Source organism: Hemitrygon akajei, chromosome 12, assembly GCF_048418815.1.
Source record: "Hemitrygon akajei chromosome 12, sHemAka1.3, whole genome shotgun sequence".
Taxonomy (NCBI): Eukaryota; Metazoa; Chordata; class Chondrichthyes; order Myliobatiformes; family Dasyatidae; genus Hemitrygon; species Hemitrygon akajei.
In genome coordinates, this window is record NC_133135.1 from 12,709,093 (window position 1) to 12,728,535 (window position 19,443).

Genomic DNA, 19,443 nt, shown 5'->3' on the forward strand with positions numbered 1-19,443 from the left:
GTGAAAGTGCTCTGGGGGACATTGGGAAACACTGCTCAGGAGACTGTTGTGTGTGTAAAAACTCCATGTTCTGAGCTGAACAAACAATCATTCCACAGTCAAAGTCACTTCGATCACATTTCTTCCCCATTCTGATGTTTGGGCTGAACAGCAACTGAACCTCTTGACCATGTATGCATGCTTTTATACATTGAGTTGCTGCCACATGATTGGCTGATGAGATATTCACATTAACGAGAAGGTGTACATGTGTATCTCATAGTAGCTTCTAAGTGTATTGAGACAAGAAACTGAAAGCTATGTAACTATCTTTGTTTTGCATTTATTAATAAAAAGTAATACTTTCTCCAGACAATATGCAATAAAAACTCTGCTTTATCTTTAGATCTTAGTAATTTATATCAGTATTGATAGATCCATTTCATTTACTGAGAAGTTACAAATAAAACTGCTAACTAAACCCTGATGTTGCACCGGTGCACCTCTTGTATCTTCTTACAATTAAATCACGTCAAAGCCCTTAACTTGTGATACATCCCAGATGCCGGTACAGTAGTAGAACTGCACACAAGGATAAACTACCGCACTGCCAGTTAAGAGTCCATCACAGGGAAAAGGGCTCTCCAGATTTGAATGTGGATGTGGGTGGGTGGAAAGAAATGTGATAACAATCTGCTTGAAAGCCAGTGGCTCGGACAGATGTCAAAGGACATTCATGGGTGTCGGGCTGTCCCAGGTTCAGATAGGCCTTTGCGAGCGGGGGCCCAAAGTCCAGTCAGCTGGGAGTTTGAGATCCCATCATCGGCTGGTCCGGGGTCGATACCAGAGTACAACAAATTTCATGATACCCCTGCCGGTAATATTAATCCAGATCCTGAGATCAGAGGCTGAAGGTCAATTGGAAATACAGAGTTGAAGCCAGGAGTCCTGTGCTGGAGTTGGGGGAACTGCCCACATGCATGTGTGGGTGGGGTGGTGTGGTTAAGGAAAACATGGCTTATTTTAATGTTGTTGTTTTGTTGCTTGTTGTGTTCTGTGTTGTTTTGCTGAGTATTGTGGACATGCTACGTTGACGCCAGAATGTGTGGCGATACTTGGTGTTGGCCCCAGCACATCCTTAGGTGAATTGGTTGAACTGTATACTTAAATAAATCTCTTCCAAGAGGACCACAACCTTGTCATTGCGTTTCGATGTTGGTGCGCTCAATGACCCGGAGAGCTATGTTGGCTGGAGTCAGGGCTTTATGCTTTGGCTCTTGGTAGGGTCAAAAGGTAGAGGCCGACTAGACCTCCGGTGGGGTGGGGGGGGGGGGGGGCTCACCTCAGGGCTAACAACTCTGACTGGTAAAGTAAAATTGTTACAGAAACAGCAATGAAGAATCCTTCTGCATCTGAGTGCAACGGTATTCCTGACTCTCCACCCGGGATTTGACAGTAGTGAAAACTGAGCTATTGACACGACAAAGGGAGACTTGAATACTGCCAAAGCTGAAGGACATTCATTGCTGCCCAAAGCACCAGTGGCATAACTGGAAGTAGGTAAATAAGCCAATTAAATAAATCTGAACCTTAATCTTATTAAATATCATGATGTCATTTGTCCAAATAGCTGGTGTACAGAAATAAGGGCTCAAATTGTATTGTGATGGACATAGTAAATGATTTATAGTAAGTTTCTTTACGAAAGTGTCAAACTGATTTTTAAAAAACACATATGGTGGATAAAGTGACAGCATGTTGCTAATAGCACATAGTGCATTCTAAATCCTGGAAATTCATCCTTGAGAACAAGTTCTTGAATGGAGCATTCACATTGACATGTTAGAATTTGTTTCTCTGACGGTCCTTTAATGGATACTGGCTTCAATCAGCCAGCCTTCATGTCTACATACACAATTTGCTAAATAAAAAAAACATACAAAAAGTTCCACATATGCACCCAACAGAACACAGTGAAAAGCTTGCTTTTTAAGAACATGACAAAAAGTTATTGCTGCTTGAAAAATCTCTTGAAACAGTCACTGATGCTTCTTCTTAGGGTGTGCAAGTACAATACTTCAAAGCAGTCACGTCACTATGTATAAGAGTGTGGTACTACTGCGAAACGGAATCAGTCCTCCCATCTACGACAGGGGTAGGTGTCGCCTCAGCACCTCTTTGGATGATGTGGATATAAAGTCTGGGAAGGTGACCTCAAACTCCACGATGAGATCACCTCGTTGGTTGGGGTTTTTCGAGAACGGCATTCCTTTGCCACTTATCCTCTTTCTTGCGCCCGGCTTAATCACCTCCTGTGTCGTTAACGAGACGGATCTGCCTTCCATGGTGGGCACGTGAATTGTACAACCACATAAAGCCTGCAACGGAAAGGAAATAGTTATTTGGAAAGAGTATCGATAGTACCAAGAGGTTTTGTTTGTATCAAGTAATTAGTTTTGCTTCTTATTAACCCTTCGCCCAGATCATGGGCAGAAAAAGAAACAGATGCTTCATCTATGGAGGGGAATAAACAGCCAATGTTTTGGGCCGAGATCGTTCATCAGGACTGGAAAGGAAAAGTGGAAAAGCAAATGTAACTTCCTTTTCAGTCCTGACAAAGGCCTGAAACATCAACTGTTTGTTAATTTCCACCGATGCTGCTGGACCTGCAGAGTTCCTTCAGCATTTCATGTATGTCGCTCTGAATTTCCAGCATCTGCAGAGACTCTTGTGTTTACAAGTTCCTTTATCCAGAATCCCAGATACAAAAGTTTCTTTGAACAGACTGTTGCTATTTCAGAGCAAACTAATTCTAGCAGCTTTATTGCACTGTCTGGATCCATTTCCAGTCTCAATCTGATTATCTCGATGTCTGCTGCCTCCTTCCCCACCAACTTTGGAAGGTTAGGGCATCATTGCTGAATGATCAAGATGCTGGTTGATATTTTCCCTAGGGCCAACACACTAATGATAGATGTGTAAAGAACATCAACTGAGACTCACTTCACACAATCATTTTATTGGATGCCACAATGGGATAGCAGTTAGTGTGACTCCTTTACAGCTTAGAGCGGAGTTCAGAGTTCAATCCCGGCATCCTCTGTAGGGAGTTTGTACGTCCACCGCATGGAATGTGTGGGTTTTCTCCAGGTATTCCAGTTTCCTCCCACAGTCCAATTGGTGCGGTAATCAGTAAATCAGTAAATTGTCCCATGATTAGTCTAGGATTAAATTGGAGGTTGCTGGGTGGCATGGCTCAAAAGGCTGAAAGAGTCTGTATTGCACTGCATCTCTAAAAATAGTAATAAATACTCCAGTCAAGAAATTCATCAACTGGAGACGTTTTACTACAAAATTATTTTTCATCTTTGAATGTTCCCTTTGTACCTATCACATTGTCTACCATCTGCTCTCCACACCAAGGAACATCAATGTAGCCATGAAGCCAAACACAGTACAAGGTATCAAACCCAATGGGATGTCCATGATTAGAATCAGAATCCGGTTTATTATCACTGACACACGCTGTGAAATTTGTTTTTATGTAGCAGCAGTACAGCACAGGACATAAAAATTACAACAAATGTATTTATTTTGTAACTTGTAGCAATTTTTACGGCTCAGAGAGAAATTGACAACAATCTGTGTTGAAACCCTTCATTGGGCACTAAACTCCTTTATAATACATATTCATAAGCAGTGTTAAAATCCTGTGAGCAGCTCCTTTGTACTTGTGTTGTATTTCCTACAACACAAAATAGAAGAGAGCCTTACATAAGAAATAGAGACAGGCTAGTTCTGTCATTCATTAAGACCATGGATGCTTTGATCTTGGTGTCAGGTCCACTTTCCTGTCTGTACTGCCATGAACCATGACCTCCCATAGACTGAAAAAAATTGGTCTATCTCAACTTTAATTTTAGTTTTAGCCACTGCTTCCCCGCTCTCCACCTGTTTGTTCTGGTGTCTTCCCCCTTCCTTTCCAGTCCTAAAGAAGGGTCACAGCACAAAATGTCGGCTGTTTATTCATTTTCATAGATGCTGCCTAATCTGCTGAGTTTCTCCAGCATTTTGTGTGTCGTTTTAGTTAAATCTACTTAGCTTTAGCAAGAGGGTGGTGAATTCATTGCTACAGACAGCTGTGGAGGCCAAGCGAATGGGTATATTTAAAGTTAATAGGTTCTTGATTGGTGAGAGTGTTAACAGTTATGGGGAGAAGGCTAGCTCACTACATACACAAACAAATTAAGTTATTAATTAAAAATAAAATAATTAAATAGAATAAAGTAGAATAGAAGGCTGGAGAATGGAGTTGAGGAGGGAAATAAATCAGCCGTTATGGAATGATGGAGCAGACTCTATGGACTGAATGGCCTAATTTTGTTTCTGTGTCTTACGATCTCAGATGTCCTGAAGTTACACATTCAAAGTTTGCAGTTCTCTGGGTAGATCAACAACCCTCACTGCCAACATAAAAATGGGCATCCCTTATTTATAAAAAGCTATTCTTGATGAGAAAGATTTCTGTGCATAGGGTTACCAGCATTGCGTATTATTAATAAGGGACAGGTTCTTGTTGACCGAACTCTGCCACGGACAGTCCCAGGCCCGCATGTGTAAGGAGGGTTGGGCATGGGGCTACAGGAGCTCCAAAGACCATGTCCTAGAAGGCACATGATGCCTGGGGTCAACTTGATAGACTAGCCCAGGACAGAGAACTCTAGTGAGTTGCTGTTAGCAGTCTCTGTCCCAGTAGGGTTGATGAGCTTAATTGAACTAACTTGACACAAATACTGGAATCTGGAGTCAAAAAAAAGAGCTGACCATTCAACATCAAAGCAGAATTAGGCCATTTGGTCCATCGAGTCTGCTCCGCCATTCCATCATGTTTGATTTATTATCCCTCTCAACTCCATTCTCCTGCCTTCTCGCCATAACATCTTGACATCCTTGCTAATCAAAAACTTATCAACATCTGCTTTAAATATACTCCGTCACTTGGCCTCCACAGCCGCCTGTGGCAATGAATTCCACAGATTCACACCCTCTGGCTAAAGAAATTCCTCCTCATCTTGGTTCTCAAGGGACATTCTTATATTCTGAGGCTGTGCTGCTGGAGGAACTCAGCAGATCAGGCAACTCCTGTGGAGGGAAATGGATTGTTGACGATTCTGCCTGAGAGCCTTCATTTAGACAATTTGTTGTTTTTGCTCCTGGCTCCTCCAGGGCAAAATTTCACAGGTGAATCTCCAAATATTTTGGGCAGTGGAGCTGATCCTGTGTGATTAACAAGGATTTTTTTCCAGTAGCTTCTGGAAGTTGCCACTGGGTGGATCACTCGGAGGCAAGTTGCTAAATATAAAGAGACTTGGAGAGGAATCTTTGTACGTTTGGCCTCAGTGAAATTGAGAAGCCGTCATTCTCCTTTGAGCAGGGAAAGTTAAGCTGCGATTTGACTGACGTGTTCACAGTAGGGAATGGCTTTAGTTAGCCAAGAGCAATATAATGTCACTGCAGCTATACCCACCATTTAGCATAGAGTTAGTAGTGAACTGACTGTTCATAATCCTGAGGCGTCATTTCTTTTAGCTGATTGTGGGGTAAATCTTTATTATTGCCATGTGTACTGGGGTGCAATGAAAAGCTGGCGTTGCACACCGTCATTATAGATCAACTACTTTACAACTGAGCACTGAGGTAAAGGATAATAACAGTGCAGAATACAGAGAAAGTTCAGTACAGGCAGACAGTATGGTGCAAGATCATAAACGAGGTATAGGGGAACCCAGTTCTGCAATCATTCAGCAAGGAAACTATCTTAACAGGACATTGGAACAATTAAACAGGGTAAAGGCCTTTCCCACTGTATGCAACATACAGGGCAGATAATTTAGCATTTAATTACATGGCATTGCAAGACCCAAAACATTGGCTACTTAACTTTCTACCAGTGCTGCCTGACCTAAGCAGCATCTGTGGAAGAGAACTCCCAAAGATTTGTCTTTGCTTCTGTTGACAACCTGGCTGGGCAATTCTGTTTCTATCACGCTGACAGAGAAGATATATTTGTCCATGCAGAACTGGTGCAGCTGTATTTACTGTAACTCCCCAAACCTGCCATCAAATAAATTTGATGAATCTATTTTATTGTAGTGAAGTCTGAGACATGATGCAGTACAGAGGGTTAGTCAAACTGATATGTCAGAAACTCTACAAGACAATTAGTGGCACTTCCCTGCTCTTTACCCACTGCTCTGTAATTTTCTTCCTCCTCAAAGCATTTATCCAATTGTTTTGGAAAGTCACTAAGAATCTACGTCCTCCCCCTTACAGGCAGTACATTTCAGACTTTAACATATCACTACACAAGCAACCATTCTCTACTCTTCACTGTTATTGTTTTGACAAAGATGTTAAATCTTTAGGCTTCTGACCCAATGAAAATTGTGCCACCTTTGAATTTCCCGCGGACCCTACATAATTTCTAAACGATTCGATCAAGCATCTTCACAATTTTCTTTGTGCCGAAGAGCACTATGACATTTTCTCCAATCTCTCCACATTAAACTCCCTTAGTCTTGGTACCAGTTTAGTTACATTTCCACTGTACCCTTATTAAATCTTGACATTCTCCCTACAGTATTTTGTTCTCTCCACTATTTTGCCCTCTTGTCGCACTATTTATTTATATATTTCTTATTGTAACTTAAGAGTACTGCTGCAATAAATTTTATGGCATACATCATGGATGATAAATCAGATTCTATTCTAATTCTGAAGTGTAATTGCCAACTCTGGATACAAGACCACAGCTAAAACACAACCAATGACTTCTAAACCGTTGTGTACAATTCTCATAGGTTCATACACTTTGTGACAAAGATGTGGAATTTGTAACCACAGACGACAGTGGAGGCCAAGTCATTGGGTATATTTTAAATGGAGGTTGATGGGTTCTTGGTTTTTAAGGGCGTCCAAGGTTACGGGAAGAAGGCAGGAGAATGAGGTTGAGAGGGATAATAAATCAGCCATGATCAAATGGCCTATGTCTTATGGTCTAATGGTTTATAAAGCTGATGTTCATATGTGCCCCATGTTTCACAACTTTTAATCTCTTTTCAGATGACATCGCTGCGTGATAGGAAAAATAACTCAGCCATGATTGAATGACATTTCAAACTATACCCAAATAAGCGCTTCCTTCATCTAAGGGAAACACTTCTGCACACTAATAAAGATAACATTATAAATATTTTCTGCATTTATAATCCATTCTCAGTTTCAAATCTCTCAGGATTCGCAGCAATGTGTTACAATCTCCCCGGCCGATAATTATTTCTAAACCAACTGCATCAAATGAATTATTTAGTTAATATCGCATTGTGGGATCAATCTGCATGCAGATTGGCTCCTGTATTATAGTTGTGACTACAGACAATAAAATAAAGGGCAGCACAGCAGAATAGTGGTTAGCCTAAAGTTTACAGGGCCAGTGACCTAGCTTCAATTCCCACCTGTCTGTAAGGAGTTTCTACGTTCTTCCCTGACCATGTGGATTTCCTCAGGGTGCTCTGCTTTCCTCCCACGTTCCAAAAGTGTATGAGTTAGCAGCTTAGTTAGTCACATGGGTGTCACTTGTCACTGTGGGCTAGTTGGGCTGGAAGTTCCTCTAACCTTGCTGTATCTCAATACTTAGAAAATCCTTTTAAAATTCCTATAAGATCTTCTTTTCAAAAGAAAATTATTTACTTTTGTGTACATCACATTGTTAATGCTTTGCAACAGACGCACAAAATGCTGGAGGAACTCAGCAGGTCAGGCAGTGTCTATGGAAATGAATAAACAGTCGACGTTTCGGGCTGAGACTCTTCTTCAGGACTGGAAAGGAAGGGGGAAGACACCAGAATAAAAAGGTGGGGACAGAGGAAGTGTTAGCTAAGCAGTGGCTAAAACTAAAACTAAGGATGAGATAGACCAAATTTTAGTCTATGGGAGGTCCAGGTTCATGACTGCATAGGCAGGAAAGTGGACCTGACACCAAGATCAAATAATCTGTGATTTTTATGGCAGCATCTATGGAAATGAATGAACAGTCAATGTTATGGGCCAAAATGTTTCTTCAGGACTGAGAAAGAAGGGGGAAGACACCAGACTAAAAAAGCTGGGAGGAGGGGAAGGAGGCTAGCTGGAAGGTGATAGGTAAAACCAAGTGGGTAGGAAAGGTAAAGGACTGGAGAAGAAAGAATCTGACAGGGGAGGAGAGTGGACCACAGGAGAAAGGGGAGGAGAGTGGACCACAGGAGAAAGGGGAGGAGAAGGGGATCCAGGGGGAATGCAGTCCAATGTTGACATTGCATTTTTTTTTAAACCTATATATTTTTGGCATGAATTCTCCTTTACATGTTAAATTCATGCGAGAGATCCCATCACCTCCCCCTGAAACCAACTGGAAAAACTACACCTCAGCTCTCTACCTAACTTTATGTAATTTCCAGCTTGGCACAGTTCAGCATTCAGCCTCATGATATTCTAATCCCTGTAACCTTTTTGCTAGGAGTAGGGTGTAACTATTACTACATTGGATGAACTCGAAATTTAAAAAAAAAGACAATTCTGAAAATCAGATGGCTTTATTTATAGCTTCTGAAAACCAACTGTATTTGGCCACAGACAGCTGTGGAGGCCAAATCACTGTGTGAATTTAAAGCCGAGATTGATAGGTTCTCGATTAGTCAGGATGTCAAAGGTTGCAGAGAATGAGATTGAGAGGGATTGTAACTCGGCCGCAATGAAATGGCAGAGCAGACTCGATGGACTGAACAGCTTAATGTCTTGTGGTCTTATGGACCTGAAACATGCCCCTGCAAAGCTGCTGCCTGACTCAGAGTCAGAGGGTCATAGAAAAGTACAGCACAGAAACATTGTCCTTCAGCCCATTGCCGAACCATTTAAACTGCCTATTCCCATCAACCTGCACCAGGACCATAGCCCACCACACTCCTACCATCCTTGTACCTATCTGAATTTGTGCTGGCAGCTCATTCTACACTCTCACAACACTCTGAATGAAGAAGTTTCCCCTCATGCTCCCCTTAAGCTTCTCACCTTTCACCCTGAACCTATGACCTCTTATTGTAATCCCACCTGCCCTCAGTGGAAAAAGCCTGCTTGCATAAACCCCATTCCTCCATCAAACCTCCTCTCAATACTATACATTCCAAGGAATAGTACTAACCTAATCTATCTTTACTTATAACTTAGATCTTCCAGACCAGGCAACATCCTTGTAAATTTCATCTGTACTCTTTCATCCTTTCTGTTGGTAGGTGACCAAAACTGTACACAATACTCCAAATTAGGCCTCACCAATGTCTTATACAACTTCAACATAACATCCCATCTCCTGTACTCAATACATTGATTTATGAAGGCCATTTTCTTTACAACTTGCTGAGTTCCTCCAGCATTTGCTTATTTCAAGTCCTCCTGGACTGAGAGTCCCGATAAGGAATTTAGCAAAGGGCAGTGATATCATGACTATCTGTGAGGGCTGCTCTTTCCTCACCATAAACATGCCTTTGACTATCAAAACTTCACTTGGGGATTTTCATTAAGCCCAAACTACTACTTTTGTTTGGAGAGGTGAGGGTGGTGGTGAGGAAAGGGCAGCATTCACAGATGGTCATTATATTACTGCCCTTGCTAAATACTTTATCAGGCCAATCTGTCAAAGAGGACTTGCAATAAATAAATGTTGGAGGAACTCAGTGAGTCAGGAAGCACCTATAGAGAGAAATAAACAGCCAGCATTCTGGGTACAAAGGAAGAGCTTTAACCCAAAACATCAACTGTCCATTTCCCTCTACAGATGCTGCCTGACTTATCAAGTTCCGACAGCTAATTACTTTTTGCTCCAGATTCCAGAATCTGCAGTCACCTGAACCTCCACGACTTTCAAACAGCTTTTACAGAAATACCATTTTGCATTCATGCAGCGTAAAATGTCAAGAATATGAACTATTTTAATATCTGAGTTGAAGCACTTGAATTAATTTTGAGAGTGGGTATGAAAGCTAAAAAAAGGGTAATTTTATTTAAGCTCTTAAAAGGAGAGTTAAGGAGTTTCAAGGAGAATTCTGAAGCTCAGGTTGAAAGGGAAAAGAAGGGAATGTGCTAGAAACAAGAACTGGCAGAGCTCAGTATTCTTGGACACATGGAAGAGCTGGAAGGAAATGCTTAAGTGCAACTCGTCCAACATATGGGGAAAGAAAAAGGAAACCGTCTCACATTACAAATAGGAATGACATCTCAGCAGAACATACCTCCCGCAAGTTGACTCGAGCGTGATAGACAATATTTGATCCATCCCTCTTGAAGTGGGGATGAGGCTTATCCTTCAGTACAAAAACTACGTCTGCTGGAATCGTGTTGGGCATTTCATCGCCTTCCTTTGGGAATGTGATCTTAGTTCCCTCCTTCCAGCCCTTTTTGATTTCAATAGTCAGTATTTTGTCCTCCATCCTGAGGCTCCGGCCATCAGGGTTCAATCGCTTCCTGGAAATCTTCATCCTCTTAGTGGAGCCATTGTAGATCTCCTCCAAGGACACTCGGAGCTCATGGATGATGGGGGGGTCCTGTTTGCGATGCATCTGTCCCATCATCCCTCCTCTGTGCCGTTCCCTGGGGAAGTTATTCATGCTGAAGCCTCCAAAGTGGCTGAAAAGGTCAGAGTCCACGTCCATAGCTTCTTCATGTTGGCCATTTGCCATCCTCCTTCCAAAGAACATCTCGAAGGGATTGACACCATTGAAGAATGCAGCAAAGGTGGCATGAGGGTCTCCATGGAAAGTGTACCGGAATGTTCCTCCCTGCTCATCACTCCCACCAGTTCCTCCTTTCAAACCTGTAATAAAGAAAACAATATTTACTTTGTCTGCCTATGGCCGTGCCTAAACAGTGTGCAAAGACTTACAAGCTGATACAATTGCAATTCAAATTCTCCTTACTCCCTTAACCCAACTCATCATTAATCATGGAGCTTTCCCTTCCAACCCAAACCATTTCCCTCCATTCATTTCCCCGCCACTCACCACCTCCAACTAATTGAAGGCATCTGTCATAAGGGAGATCCAATGGCAATTTCAATCTGATGAATGGTAAGACATATGCTAGGCAAAGGATATGCACAATAATCAATCGTATGGGGCTTTTATAGGAAGTTACCAGGAAAGTTGATGAAGGCAAAGGCAGGGGGTGTTGTCTACATGGACTTTAGCAAGGCCTTTGACAAGTGGGAGGTTGGTCTAGAAGGTTCAATTGCTTGGCATTCAAGATGAGGTAGTAAATTGGATTAGTCATTTGCTTTGCGGGAGAAGCAACATAGCGGTTGTAGGTGGCTGCCTCTCTGACTGGAGACCTGTGACTAGTGGTGTGGGTGAAATAAAGAGCTGGGAAGTTGATTGGTGAAAGAGATACAGGGCTGGAGAAGGGGGAATCTAACAGGAGAGGACAGAAAGCCATGGAAGAAAAGGGGAGAGGAGCACCAGAGGAAGGCGATGGGCAGGCAAAGAGATATGGTGAGAGAGCAAAAAGGGAATGGGAAATAGTGAAAGGGGACATTACTAGAGGTTCGAGAAATTGATTTTCATGCCATCAGGTTGGAGGCTGCCCAGACGGAATACAAGGTGTTGTTCCTCACCCGAGTGTGGCCTCGTCGCAACAGTAGAGGAGCCCATGGATAGACATATTGGAATGGGAATGGGAAGTGGAATTAAGATGGGTGGTCACTGGGAAATCCCACTTCTTCTGGCGGACGAAGTGTAGGTGCTCAGCAAAATGGTCCCCCAATCTACATCGGGGCTCACTGATATACAGGAGGCCACACCGGGAGCACTGGATAGGGTAGACGACCCCAACAGTCTCTCAGGTGAACTTTCACCTCAGCTGGAAGAAATGTTTGGGGCACTGAATGGTAGTGGGGGGGGGGCAGGTGTAGCACTTGTTCTGCTTGCAAGGATAAGTGCCAGGAGGGGTATATGTGGGGGGAGCGAATGGACAGGGAGTCGCGTAGGGAGCGATCCCTGTGGAAAGCAGTAAGTGGGGAGGGGAGGGAAAAATGTGCTTGGTGATAGAATGACTAGAAATAGAGGTAATAGGTTAAGGGTGAAAGGTGAAATGTTTAAGGGGAACATGAGGGGGGAATTTCTACACTCAGAGGGTGGTGGGAGTGTCGAACAAGCTGCCAGTGGAAATGGTGGATGTGGGGTCGATTTTAACACTTAAGAGAAATTTGGATAAATACATGAATGGGAGGGGTAAGGGGAGCTATGGCCCAGGTACAGATCGATGGGACTAGGCAGATAAATAATTCGGCACAGACTAGTCGGGCCAACTGGCCTGTTTCTATGCTGTAGTGTTCTATGACTCTAATTGAGGCAGTCTGGCAGAGCTAAAGAAGGAAATCCCGCATTCTGGCTCTGCCTCCGCCTCATACCCCTTCTCTTCCCCCTCAATTGTCTATCCCCCTCTGGTTTCCCTTCCCCTTGCCTCATCCCCATGTTTCACTCTGTTCTCCTATCTGATTCTTTCTTCTGCCTTTCACTTTATCCACTTAGTAATTCCATATGCTTCTCACTTCATAGCCCTCCCCCACCCACCTGATTTCATCCATCACCTTCCAGCTTGTACTCCATCCCCTCCCCTCAACCACCCCCCCCCACCAGCTTCTCATTCTGGCTTCTTCCCCCTTCCTTTTCAATCATGATGAAGGGTCTCAGCCCAAAACGTAGATGCTGCCTGACCTGCTGGGCTCCTCCTTCATTTTGTGTGTAACTGGTTAGCAAAAGCGCTTTGGGAAATTACTTAAGGGCACCGTGGTGTTAAGAAGTTCGACCCCACCAGGCAGCACAGTACATGGGGACGAGTTGGCAATAGTTTGAACGTGTCCACGGGCCATTTTTTTGCTGAGGTATGAGACACAGTGGCCCTATCCAATTCAAAAGCAGTCGAGGAATGCCCCGTGACTACGGGCACTGTCTAGTCGCGGCTGACCAGCTGCAGAGGCACGGGTGATACGGCGATTGGTGCTCGGCAGTGGAAGCGAGGTGGAGCCATGATGTAATGGAATGCAGCACAAAACCAAGAGTTTAATGACCCACTGCCGTTCCTACTCCCAGGGAAACCACCAAATTCCCACATTGCCATTTGCACCGATGTGTTTCCTGAACTTTGCGCAAGTCAGAGCGTTTTACTTTAAATAGGCGCATCATCACGATCACTTCCAAGCCCCTAACATTAAGAGGTTATAGGTGGAATGGGCGAATAGCCTAAAAACGCCGGATTGCGGGAACAACGGGCGGTTTAAAGAATGACATCATATCACTGTTGATTTAAAAACGTGGACTGTCACTAAATACTGCCCGCATGCATCTCCCTTATATAAACCGGCGACTGCAGCAACGGCATTTCAAATTCCGCCCTATGCTGTAATCTCTGGTAGTCTCTAATCTCCGGATCCCTGCTTCCTCCCCCTTACCTTCCTCTCCGAACTGATCGTAGATTTCCCTCTTCTTGGGGTCGCTCAACACCTCGTAGGCTTCTGCTACCTCTTTGAACCTGTCCTCCGCGTTGGGCGACTTATTCTTATCCGGGTGCCATTTCAGAGCTTGCTTGCGATAAGCCTTCTTGATCTCATCGTCGGAAGCTCCTCTCTGCAACCCCAGAATACTGTAATAATCTTTGCCCATTGTACGCAGAAAGACTGCGGTCTCCTTTCAAGGCAGGCAAGGGCTCCCTGTGGGTTAATTACCTGATAACTCCTGACAGCCACCCAACGTTGAGCTGATAAGCTTCCCCTGATGCTGCTCACTCACTCGCTCACTCTGCCTGCCCTGCCTGCAACTGCCTTTATATAAAACTCATTCCGTCCGGCTCCTGGGAAAAAAATCTGGCTCTTTCCAGAACATCCACAAACGTCATTTCCCATATACCCAAACAACACTGACGCAAACTTTTTAACATTCCTCCTGGTCGCCTTTCTCCTAAAAAGGAACGGTGGCGCCTGGAAAGGTCAAATTATCTTGAATTTGAACGAGGAGGCACCAGAGCGAGCCCTGCGTTTAATTGGCGCCTTTGGCTAACCGAGGGTGTCCTGGAAATACAGCCAACTTGTTCTTGCTGGGACAGCAGACACAACCTCTCCGAAACAAGATGTGCGATCACACAACGTTTTCTGGTGATGTTCTTTGCGGTCGGGGTTCTGAGGCTATTGTCCGTTTCTTTGAGCGACTGAGGATTTTTTTTTTAATTTATTGAGATGCTGCGCGGAATGGCTACGCCGCCCAGCCCAGCCATCCCCTGATTTTAATCTGAGTTTGATCGTGGGACAATTTACAATGATCAATTAACCAACCAACCTGTACGTCTTTGGACTGTGGGGGGAGAAAACGGAGTGTACCCATGAGGAAACCCACGCAGTCGCGGGGAGAACATACAAGCCCCTTACATGCAGCCATGGGAATTGAACCCGGGTCACCTGGACTGTAAAGCGTATGCAAACCACGAACTATCACTACATGACACTCTGGTGCATATGATAATCTGAACCCGAATTGCCACCATGTCAATAGGTTCATAAGAACACAAGAAATAGGAGCAGGAGTAGGCCATCCAGCCCATCGAGCCTGCCCAGCCATTCAATAAGATCATGGCTGATCTGCCCCTAAACTCAGCTCCATCCACCTGCCTTTTCCCCATATCCCTTAATTCCCCCTCTATGTAAAAATCTATCTAACTGTGTCTTAAATATATGTAGTGAAGAAGCCTCAACTGCTTCCCTGGGCAGAGAATTCCACAGATTCATCACTCTGGGGAAAAACAGGTGTCAGAGAAATGTATACAATGAACATCCTGAAATTCTTTTTCTTCGCAAACATCCACGAAAACGGAGGAGTGCCCCAAGAATGAATGACAGTTAAATGTTAGAACCCCAAAGCCCCCCTCCCACACATAAGCAGCAGCAAAACAACAATCCCCTCTCCCTCACCATAAAAAAAAGCATCGGCACACCCCCCCCCCCCACTGAGCACTCAAGCATGCAGTGAAGCATCAATAAAGACACAGGCTTGCAGTACCCCAAAGATTACTTGTTCACTCAGTATTCGACATACCACAGGCTCTCTCCCTAATAAGAGAAAAAGAGGTGCCCCCGTTTCACAGCCTCCACCCCAGGCACTCCTCCTTTGCCACCTGTCCCACACCACCTCCATGACACTCCACCCTTGCCAGTCCCAACATCCGTTGCTCCTGCCGGATTTACAACCTCACTCTCCACTCCACATTGACAAATACAGTATTTGTCCAAGTACCCAATCTATATGCATGTACCTAAGATTTTGTACAGTATTGTGTTTATCTAAATGTCTTTTGAATGTTACTGTACCTTCCTCAACCACCTCTGGCAGCTCATTCTATCATCTGTGTGAAGTTGCCCCACAGGTCTCTTAAATATTTCACTTATCAACTTAAAGCTATGCCCTCTGCTTTTTTTTTAGTTCTCCCTGCCTGGAAAAGAAACTTTATTAACCCAGTTGTGATACAATGGGGAGCAAACTAGATGGAATGTTTCAAAGAGAAACAAAGGACCATGGCTCAGGAAGAGAAAATCCACCATTGGGCACCCCCACCATTTGGGCCATGCCCTCTTCTCAGTGTTGCCATCAGGTACAGGAGCCTGAAGACCCCACATTTCAAGGTTCTACAACAGTTTCTTCCCCACTGTCAACTTGAACCAACTTGTAAACCCCTAACACCAGCACAGGTTATATTTGAGAGACTAACGATGAACTTTATTTGTCACAGGTACAGTAGATCAAAACATACAGGGAAATGCATCACTTTGCATTAGCAATCAACAGTGCAAGGATGTGCTGTGGGCAGCACAGAGGTGTCACCAACACAGCATGCCCACTACTTACTAACCCATACATCTCTAGAAAGTGGGATGAAATAGGAGCACCCAGAGGGGAAATACATGGTTATGGGGAAAACATACAAACTCCTTATGGACAGTGTGTCACATGGGGACATGGAGACTAGACCCAAATGCAGGACACAGGCACTGAGGTACTAGGGGCAGGACAGGAACAACTAAAGGATAGAACAAGACAGGGAGACCATGGCATGCAACAGTGATCCTGGGGTTCAGAGAGTTCATGGTAAAGGCAGGATCTATGGGACAAGCCCCCTGGGCAGGCCACATTACTTCTGGGCAGGGCCTGGCCTCCCAGGCAGGAACACAGGGGCCTGGGCAGGATGCAGGGCACAACCCATCAGAAGTAAGGGGTAGGAAAGGGTCAGAGTCCTCAGGGCAGGGCCACCTCCCAGGCAGGAACACAGGGGCCTGGGCAAGACACAGAGCACCTGGGCAGGTTGCAGGGCACAACCCATCAGAAGAGAGGGGTAGGAAAGGGTCAGAATCCCCCACCAGGCAACAGCAGTCCAGCCTGCTTACCCAATGGAGGCAAGGGATCAGAAGGGAGCTCAGTCCAGGGTGACTACAAGAACAGACTTACAGAACTAGATGATTAACAGTGGGTACTCCAAGCTGGGGTCAAAACAGGATAGCCAGGTGAACAGCACAAACAAGGCAAACCAGATGGAACAGCAAGTACAAGATAACCAGGACAACCCTCCAACTAGACACAGTCCCAGAGCCCCTTATATTCACCTGCAAGCCGCTAGGTCTCAGGTGCACCTCCTTAAGCCAAGATGATCTTGTTTGGGCTTAAGGGTGAAAGGAGGGACGGCTACAAGACCCGGAAAGTGGGCTCTGGACTGGACCATAACACAGTGGCAGGAATCAAACCCCATTTGCTGGTGCTGTGAAGTGTGGGCTAGCCATGACGTTCCTCCAAGAGGACCTCAACCTTGTCATGGTTTGGAGGCCTCAATGACCTGGAGAGCTATGTTGGCTGGAGTCAGGGCTTTATGCTTTGGCCCTTGGTAGGGTCACCCATGCCAAACAGGTCAAAGGGAAGAGGACAGACCAGTTCACCAGTCCACCAGGTCCAGAGATTCAGCTCAGGGCTAACAACCCTGACTGATAAAAACTAAATTGTTAGGGAAACAGCAGTGAAGAATTCTTCAACAGCTGAGGGTGATGGTATTCCTGAGTCTCCAGCTGGGATTTGTATGACTGACAGTAGTGAAAACCGAGAGGAAGCTACTGACATGATGAAGGAAGCCCTGAACGCCACCAGAGATGGAGTACCTTCTTTGCAGCCTCAAACACCAGTGGCAAAATGGAAAGTAACTAAGTGAGAGGGAGCTTGTTCATTCAGAGGCTGGTGCAGATTTGGAAAGAGTTGCCAGAAGAGGTGAGGGACGTGGGTTCAATTGCAACATTCCAGAAAAGTCTGGATAAGTACATGGATAGGAGTGTGGTCCAGGTACAGATTGATGGGACTAGGCAGAATAGCAGTCCGACATGGACTAGATAGGGTGAGGAGCCTCCTTCTGTGCTGTAGTGCTCTCTTTCCCGATCCCCATATCTTTTGATTCTCCCTAATATCTAAAAGAAAGTCTATTCACCTCAGTGACTCCCTATCTTTTTAAAATTAAGAAAACAAAAATTGGCCTTTTCATCATTTTTTGTGAATCATCTTTTCTCAGAGCTGCTGTTTACAGGATTTTGTCACCATGTCATTCATTGAATAGAGTGTAAACAGTACCCTGCCGATCACATGGAAAGGCACATGATCTGAGCTTTGAGAAAAAAATGATTCCATCGACAAAATTTATGAATAGGAAAAGAGGATTTGAAACAAGTGAAAATTAACAGTAAAGGGTAGACAAAAGTAGAAGGGAAAACTTTAAACGTCAATTCGCCCTCGCCACCTACTTTGAAATGAATCACTGCTTGTTTAATTACAATTGCACAAGCATCAGTCATCCTCAAATACCTGTTCCACAATAACCTTGTCAGCAAATTTTATGAGTAGAATCACATGGGATAGAAACAGGCCCCAGCCCAATCTCTTTGCACTACCTACAGTATCCACCAAGCTGGTCACATTTTCCCCCAATTCCTCTCAACCTCTCCTACCCAGATATTTATCAACATAGCTTTTGAGTATTGTTATTATACCTACCTCAAACCCATTCTTTCAGCTTATTCCATACACGTTCCACCTTCCATGTGAAGAAGTTTCCTCTCAAGTCCCCTTTAAATCCTTCTCTCATTTTAAACCCACGGCCCCGAGTTCTTAGTTCCCCTTCTATAGGAAGCAAACTCTATGCAAATATATGCAAACTATATAGAGCTCTTAAAGATAGCGGAGTCAAGGGATATGGGGAGAAGGCAGGAACGGGGTACTGATTGTGGATGATCAGCCATGATCACATTGAATGATGGTGCTGGCTCAAAGGGCCGAATGGCCTACTCCTGCACCTATTGTCTATATGCATTCACCCTGTCCATGCCATTCACGATTTTATACACCTCAATAAGTTCAATCCTCAATCGCCTATGCTCCAGCAAAGTCCAAGACCACTCTACCTCTCCTTTTAACCCAAGCCCTCAACTGAGTCCTGGCAGCACCCTGATAATTTCTATAATAGGGCAACCAAAACTGTACAAAATACTCCAAGTGTGGTTTCACAAACAAGTTGCTGGAGACATAGAAGAACTTACAATACATTCTGAAAAAAGTATTTAATAATTAAGAGATGAAAAGTTACATTGATTTGATAATCTAAGTTGCACTTCAGTGCACTGGAGATCCTGAGCCATCTTACCAGAAGCTCCAAGCACATATATCATTACAGGAGAGAGACAATAAATGTCCAACTCCACCCTCTTGCGGGCATCCTCAGTAAATCCAACAACCATAAAAGAATCAATGTAAGACCACATCAATAGAGCGGGTAACCGGTATGCAAAAAACAACAAACTGCAAAAATACAAAAAAAAAGCAAAAAATATTGAGAACATGAGATGAAGAGTCCCTGAAAGTGAGTCCCTAAGTTATGGGAACAGTTCAGTGATGGGGTAAGTGAAACTGAATGAAGTTATCCCCTGATGGTTGAGGGATAATAGCTGTTCCTGAACCTGGTGGTGTAAGTACATTAGCTCATGCCCCAAGTTCTATAAGGACCAAAACAAAATTACAGTTTGCCTTTTATAATGCGGTGTTGCGGAACTTTTCAGTGATTTATATACACAAGATCATTTACGTGCCTGAAATCTGAGCGACACTTGCTGAATTTTGATTAGGGACAGCTCAATTCTAACCAGCACAATGGAGTTTGCAGCTGTATGCAAAATGATCTCTGAATCAAAGGGAGGTCGACAATCTGAATGCTGACAATTTCTCTTTCCAGAATCCCTGAAAATTTCTTGCTTTGTTATAGCTAATTAACAAATGTATGCTCTGTGCTTAAATAGAAAGGACAGTGCTAGATAAT

At 44.1% G+C, this 19,443-nt stretch overlaps 1 protein-coding gene across 5 annotated transcripts in view; it reads right to left on the minus strand.

The window, feature by feature from the left end:
* Nucleotides 1–306: 306 nt before the first annotated feature.
* Nucleotides 307–19,443, minus strand: part of dnajb4 (DnaJ heat shock protein family (Hsp40) member B4) — a 28,770-nt gene continuing 9,633 nt past the window's right edge. The window contains exons 1-4 of one of the 5 annotated variants that reach the window (XM_073062577.1): nucleotides 13,787–13,846; nucleotides 13,514–13,688; nucleotides 10,302–10,882; nucleotides 307–2,357 (exon numbers count right to left, since the gene is read on the minus strand). In XM_073062577.1, the coding sequence (XP_072918678.1) occupies nucleotides 2,124–2,357; nucleotides 10,302–10,766 (699 nt within the window). In that variant the 5' untranslated portion in view covers nucleotides 10,767–10,882; nucleotides 13,514–13,688; nucleotides 13,787–13,846 and the 3' untranslated portion in view covers nucleotides 307–2,123. Of the gene's footprint in view, nucleotides 2,358–10,301; nucleotides 10,883–13,513; nucleotides 13,934–19,443 lie in introns of those variants that run through there. The other 4 variants (XM_073062574.1, XM_073062573.1, XM_073062576.1 and 1 more) reach the window with 4 other exon arrangements.